This window comes from Mustela nigripes, chromosome 1, assembly GCF_022355385.1.
Source record: "Mustela nigripes isolate SB6536 chromosome 1, MUSNIG.SB6536, whole genome shotgun sequence".
NCBI lineage: Eukaryota > Metazoa > Chordata > Mammalia > Carnivora > Mustelidae > Mustela > Mustela nigripes.
Window position 1 is genome coordinate 198941723 of NC_081557.1, and position 7448 is coordinate 198949170.

A 7448-nucleotide genomic window follows, 5' to 3' on the forward strand; every position below is an offset into this window, starting at 1 on the left:
GGGCCGCCGGGTCGGGGGGGGGAGGGGGGGGGGGGGGGGGGATGTGGGGGGGCAAGTGAGTGTTCGGGGTCGGGGGGGGGGGGGGGGAGAAGGTCTGGTTTTTGAGTTTCATGCTTCCTTCCTGGTGGCTGTGGGGGCCACAAAAGGCATAGCGTACCCTGGTTCGTCCGCGTCTCCTTCCCCAGAGGGAGAGATTTTGGAACATTCCAGGGAGCAGTTCTTGCAAAGGGGCTGAGGTAGGCTCTCTGAGCCTGGCGATTCTGCCATGTTTGTGGTTACCACCCACGGCCCAGTTCAGATGACCCTTAGAAATGCACCAGCTAACCTGACGGAAGGGGGCTATCCATACTAATTCGGATGGTTCCAGAGGAAACATTGTACCTGCTTTAGACCCCAGCTGTGATTTTTTGAAGCCTCATTTTTTATTAATGTTTCTTAAATAAACTGCCTATGGCAGGTATGATGATCAGGTTTAAAAAAATCTGCAGAAATACGAGCTTCAGGTTAGGTGATGAATTCGAAATCTTAAAGCACCTTCCCAGTAGACTCATTGGGCATCTCGACTCGCTGGTTATGTAAAGAGCATTTGCTCCATGGAGGGTCAATTATCATCTTATCTATGATGTCAGCTTAACATGCTAAATGGGGAAAAGGGTCTGGACACTGGGGAGCAAGACTGGGAACCAACCATGCATATTTCTTTATTTTTCTGAGTGTGTTGCTCCCAGGAAGGGGAGGCAGAGCTGGGGCCGGCTCAGGGTGCACAGATGGCCAGAGCATGAAGGGACCACAGCTTTGGATAAAGTCCAGGTCTACATGCATGTTCAGGGTCTTGCCTAACCAGTGTGTTTTGTGTATTTATGAAAATATGATACTATGACACACATTGTGTGGTTTGATTCATATTCTAGAGTAGAGTAGGGTGTTTTTCGCCAACTAAAGGGGCTCTTGGGTCACGGCGGCCTCGCTGGTTCCCACACATCTCCCCAGAAGCACACCAACCCTGTGTGTTTCCTCCTTCTGGTGCTGTAGAGAGCACAGGACTGGATCCACTAGACACCCCAGAGCATCTGTCAGCCTCACAGAGAGGCTTCTGTGTGCTGGTGGGTGCAGGGGACAGCGGGGAACTGTGGCCAGAGGTCAGGTGGGGGTGGCTGGGAGTGGGTGGGGAGGAGAGGAAACTGGGCCCTGGTGGTTGGTGGTACTTGAAGACAAAATTCAGCTGAAAGTTGTGAAGATCTTATTGGCTTTATTCAACAAGTCTTGAATCAGGCAGCATCCCATCCGGCAGATAGAGAGGAGCTCTGGAGAGCTGTATAATATGAAAGACAGAGGGCAGAAGGAGGCACAAAAGGAAGTTGCTAGCAAATGGGGATTGTTTGTGGCAAAGGTCACCTTTTTTAGATAGCATTTATCTCTCAGGCCCATTGCCTCACTAGTGCTAACCTGGTAATTCCAGACTGACTTGTGGAAGATTCCACTTCCGGGAGAGGTTGGAACCGTACCTAAGTGAGGGATTAAGTCTCGGTTCCGTGATGTCAGCTTAGTGCTAATCACTCCATTTTGAGCCTGTTGTCTCTTTTTTAACAGTGGTAGATGGGGAACGTTTACTGACACACTGTTTAGTTGACATGAAGGAACAGAATTTGCTGCTTCTGTAGAAGTCTGGTGTTTATGGAGAAGGGACACCATGAATCATGGTAGAAACAGATCTGGTTTTGAAGACAGACAGTTCCCTATCTGTCCAGCTCAGCCACTTACCAGCTGGGTACCCCTGGCCAGGATGTTCTGTCCTTCAGTGTCCTCTTCAAAGAGGGTTAAGCAGGAGGCTGGGTGAGAAGTGCCTACCAGAGGGCCTGGCCTGGGGTTGGGGCATAGCATGGTCCGTCCCCATCCTCTGCTGCTCGCCCTCAGAAAGAAGCTTTGACTGGACTGAGGGGCAGCTACACAGTCAAGAAGCTGAGCTATAGCTGGGGCTGGGGTGGGACCGGGGGTGGTGGTCTCGATTCTCACCCCCCTCTCGCCTCTCAGCATACATGCATTCCTCTGGTGAAAGTGAAGAAAAGAGAAAAAGACAGGCATAGCAAAAGGAGAATATCACCAAGTAGTTTTTAGGTGACTGTTAGGGAGGGAAATAAAATGGCTGCCAGCATTTCCATCCTCATCATGTGATCACAGCAGTAGCCATGGCCTCCCTAAGGCTCCTGACCTGGAAGAGCAGAAAGAGGCTTCTCCTCCTCAGGGAGATGCTGGCTCTACTGAATCCTTCCTCCTGGGGCTGTGGGTGGGCTGGGTGGGGAGCATTCAAACACCCCTGCCATTGCCGGAAACTCCTTGTGTTTGTCCTGTGACAGACAGGCGTGACCAGGTGCTATAGAGAACCTGAGGAAGATGGTACTTTCAAAGCTTTCACACATGGCTTTATTTCGAAGCTCTATATTCTTGCCCCATTGCCCAGTGTAAATCAAGGAGCACACGTCTTTCACTGTTTCCATCTTACAGACGGAAGCAAGAAGACTTACCAAGTGTTTTCTCCAAGGCCGTGTAGCCATGGTGGCAGCACGGTACAGAATGGCCGCCATATTTCCCCTCTGCAGACACGTCTCCTTTTTGGCGCCAGCCAGGCAAGTGACTTAATGGCCTCTCCAGATTCAAGCTGACTTGTGAAGATTTAGCCAGGGCTGGAAGCAGCCTGTGCCAAGTCCTGCATTTCCCAAAGCTTCACCCTGCTCTGTCTGGCTTCAGGGATGCCACAGCATTTTGAATGAGGGACTCTAACAGAGCATTTATGCACTTTTGATGTTTCAGCTGCAGCGTTTAAATCCTGAGCCATGGTTTATTTGTAGAGGAGAGGAAGTCGTGGGGGAGGGAAGAGGCCTGCTGTGTGAGCCCTTACTGAACCAGGCTCACTATTTACTGACTTGTCAGAACAGAGATAGGATCGGGTCTCAGGAGGAAATGCATCACGCCAGAGACTGTCACACAAGCTAGAAACGTGGTGCGCAAGAGGAAACTAGATTTGAAACACGAGCAAGTGGGAAATGGATGTGGAGGTACTAAAGTAAGCGAGACCAGGATCGCCTGGAGAGAACTGGTAGGGAACCGAAACCAGAAGAAATAATCTGAAGGGAAATCCTCGAGCCCAGAGTTACTGATGGGGCAAAGCTAGGGTGATAAGGAAGGGAGGTGAGAACAACTGCCCAAGGAGGAAGTGTGGTCTGGAAGCCAGTGAGCTTCATAGGGCTGGTCGTCAGATGCAAGCGACTCTGGCATTGGGCCTGGATGATCTAATGCAAATGTGGCCAAGGAAGAACAAAGTCATGATCATCTCATAGTAGGGAAACTGAGTCAGGCAAGGAGGCATCGTTCCCAAAAGTTTTCTTGTGACCTTCCCTCCTGGCTCTTAACCTCTCTAGGTAGCCACGGATCTGCTTTATGTCACTATGGATTCATTTGCACTTTTGAGAAGTTTATATAAGTGAAACTCTACAGTACTGTTCTCTTCTGATCTTGCTACTCTCATTCAGCATAAATGTTTGAGGTTCATCCCTGTTGTTTCATGTGTCAATTGTTCATTCTCTTTTACTATCTAATAGTATTCTATTATATGGATATACCACATACACCAAAATTTGTTTATCCATTAGTTTGTTGACCAACATTTGTGTTAGGGTTCTCCAGAGAAGCAGAACAATACAACATGCTCACACATTTATTTAAAAAAACATTGGTTCACACCATTATGGGGGCTGGCAACTCTGAAATTTGCAGGGTGTGTTCGAAGTCTGGAAATTCTAGCAAGAACTGGTGTTGCCGCGTGGAGCCTGAAGGCAGCGGGTAGGCAGAATTCCTTTCTCTTTGGGGGACTTCAGTCTTTTCTCTGTGGGCCTTCAACTGATTGGATGAGGCCCACTCACATAAGGAGGGTAATCTGCTTTACTCAGATTTATTCTACTGATATGAATGTTACTCACACCCAAAAAATATTTTCACAGAAACATCTAGACTGGTGTTTGACCAAACAGTGGGGCACCATGGCCTAGCGTAGTTGAGATAATAAAATTAACGATTAACAATTGCAAAGTTGTTCCTAATTTTTGGCTATTATGAATAAAGCTGCTATGCACATTTGTGTATAAGTTTTTATATGGACATATGATTTAATTTTTCTTGGGGAAATAAGTAGGAGTGGAGTGACTGGCTATATGGTCTATGTATGTCTAACTAAAAAATCCCATTTGGTTTTCCAAAGTGATTGTACCATTTTACATTCCCACCAGAGTGTTTGAGAATTCTGGCTGCTCTGCTAGCCTTACTGCTCTCTTTTTTAATTTATATGATTTGTCTTTTTAACTTTAAACCTTTTAATAGGTATGTGATGGTATCTAATTGTGATTTAAATTTGTGTGTTTCCTAATCAACAGTGATGTGCTACATTTTAATTGTTAATCCCTCTCTATGCTTGCAGGTTATTTTGCTTTGCATGTGGGAAAGGCAAGATTAAAATACAAAGTTACACCTCCGGCAGTCTCTGGGTCACCAGAGTTTGAAAGAATATTTCGTGCACAGTAAGTAACGCTTCCCCCACCCTTCTGGGATCTGGGCCTACCACATATAGAGACTTCTGATCCGGGCAAAGAGGTGCAGAGAAGATATCCCATTGTAACAAACCATACTTCACAGCCAAACCCCTCCTCATGATTCTTGAAGCTTGAAGCATCCAGCACATGGAGTCTCTACTGACCTACATTTTGAATTTAGAGGGTGCGTTTATAGAAAAGGCTGGGATCTTAAGAAAGACGTCTCTATATCTCTAAGCATGGCGGTTTGGTTCAAGAGCCCCTTGAGTACTCTGAGAGTTCGATAGCCTCCAGCTGGATTAGCTATGACATCAATTTCCTATCTTTATTTTGCCTTTCCACGTGAAACAGAGACAAACCATTTCCTGAAATCCTAAGCCTGTAAGAGTGAGAAAACTTTCCATTTCACACATACTTGTAGTGATTTTGATCATCTTGTCTTTTCAGATGCACACAGAATGTTCCACCATAAACACCATGAGTTTGGCTGCTACAGAAGCTAGGGCTCCCTTTAGATCTCATCCCCCAAATAAGTGCTTTTAGAAACATTGCATGTGTCACCATTTATGTGTCACTCGGCTCTTTTGTTAATACTTTGGGATTTTTCATCTATGTCATGAGTGACGTGGGCCTATAATTTTCCTTTATTTATATGATCTTCATCTCACTTTAATACCAAGATTATACTAGTCTCATGGACTGAGTTAAGAATTATTTTCTCAGAGAATTTTAGTAAGATTGGGAGAGTGTGCTACTTCAAAGTTGTTAGAATTGCCTGTAAAATGATCTGAACTGATGCTTTCCTTGTGGGAAAAAATCTCAACTGTGGAATTTGATTTCTTTAATGATGATTGGATTATTTGGCTTTTTATTCCATCTTGAATCACTTTGGGCAAGTCATGATCCTTGAGCAGACAACATTGTTCTCTTGTCCATCTCTTTGCTTCAAAAGAATTGCACAGACTGGGTGCCTGGGTGGCTCAATTGGTAAAGCAACTGCCTTCGGCTCAGGTCATGATCCTGGAGTACTGGGATTGAGTCCTGCATCGGGCTCCCTGCTCCACGGGAAATCTGCTTCTCCCTCTGACCTTCTGCTCTCTCATGTTCTCTCTCACTGTCTCTTTTTCAACTAAATAAATAAAATCTTTAAAGAAAAAAAAAAAAGAATTGCACAGATTATTCCCCAGGCTTGAAATTGTGGGATGTTAATAGAAGAGATCATTTTAAGAGGTGCATAAACATGTTTTTTTTTTTTTTTTCAACAAAATTTTCTTGTGGTAAGAACATGTAATGCAAGATATACCCTCTTAAAAAATTTAAATGTATAAAATATTATTGTTTGTAGAGGTACAGTGTTGTACAGCAGGTCTCCAGAGCCTGAGCTCTTACTTGACTGAAACTTTATGCCCAAGATATGATTTTCAGTAACATTGAATGACATGGTGAGAGACTCATTTCCCTTTCGGTTGTCTTTGAATCTTTATGATTATGTCAAGTGGAAAGCATTGGTTTGGTGCCGATATGTCCCACCCTCCAGTATTTATTTTTTATCAGAGTAATACATGTATGTGGCCTGAACATAAAGTGACATTACAAGTTTGAAAGCAACAAATAACTCTCCTTACTGCCAATCCAACCCCAGAGACAACCATTGGCACCCTTCTGACTACTACTTTTGGTATTTACTTCCATATTTCTAAACATTATGCTTTCACTGCTATTTATTGATTAATAAATTTTAGACAGTATCCATTAGCTTCCTTTTATGGAAGAAAGAATTTCATGTGTTTCCACTTCCTCTTTTCCTTACCTCCCCCTTCCAGTACAGGGACATCACTTTGTTGAGTTAAACCGACAGCCAATGTTTATATTATTATAATTAACTAAGTAATGTTCAGACTTGAGTCAAATAGTATGTAATGATTTCAGCTCTTTCTTGTGAAATTTTTCATTTTATCTGGGGTTAATGATTGTGTCTTTATTTGTTTGCTTAGTTTCATCCTCAAATCTTGAAGAGAACTGAAACTCTTCTCTTAGTACATTCAAATACATGATACCAGTAATACCATTTTTCCCCGCCTTGGATCATTTCTGCTTGAGTCTTCCATCTTTCTGCTTCAATCTGGAGGATGCTTTTTAAACCTGCTACACGTTGTCATTGTGGGAGTTTTTGTCATCATTCCAGGAATTCTCCTTATTGTCTCCTGATTTGGATCGCCTGCTTTCCTGGACCTCCTATTTTCCTGTTTATTGGTTTTCTCTCATTTTGGTGGAGCATACCCTGCAGAAGTTTGCTGAGAGAGGTTTGAATAGTTGGTCAGATTTTGAGACTTTACATTTCAAAATATGCTTTTACTCTGCCTCACAGCTAATTGATGTGTTGGTTGGACATATATTTCTATGTTAAAAATCCTTACTCTCCGAATTTTGAAAATATTCTTCTATTATTTTCTAGTTTCCACTGGTATTGTCGTTATGTTCTGTGCCATTCTAATTCCTGGTTCTTTGGAAACCGTGGAGGCTTTAGAATCTTCCTCTCATCCCAATGTCCTAAGATGTTATGGTTCTGTGCTGACTGAGAGGCATTTGTCTTTACTATGCTGACCCCTACATAAAACTTTTTTACAGACTGAAAACTCATGTCTTCCTGTTCTAGAATTTTTTTTTTTTAAGATTTTATTTATTTGTCAAAGAGAGAGCGAGCGAGAGCGAGCACAGGCAGACAGAGTGGCAGGCAGAGTCAGAGGGAGAAGCAGGCTCCCTGCGGAGCAAGGAGCCCGATGTGGGACTCGATCCCAGAACCCTGGGATCATGACCTGAGCCGAAGGCAGCTGCTTAACCAACTGAGCCACCCAGGCGTCCCCCTTT

The 7448-nt window shown here is 44.1% G+C and overlaps 1 protein-coding gene across 1 annotated transcript in view; it reads left to right on the forward strand.

The window, feature by feature from the left end:
- Positions 1-7448, forward strand: part of MGST2 (microsomal glutathione S-transferase 2) — a 20822-nt gene that overhangs the window by 461 nt on the left and 12913 nt on the right. The window contains exon 2 of the mRNA XM_059395547.1: positions 4469-4568. Within this exon, the coding sequence (XP_059251530.1) occupies positions 4469-4568 (100 nt within the window). The remainder of the gene's footprint in view (positions 1-4468; positions 4569-7448) is intronic.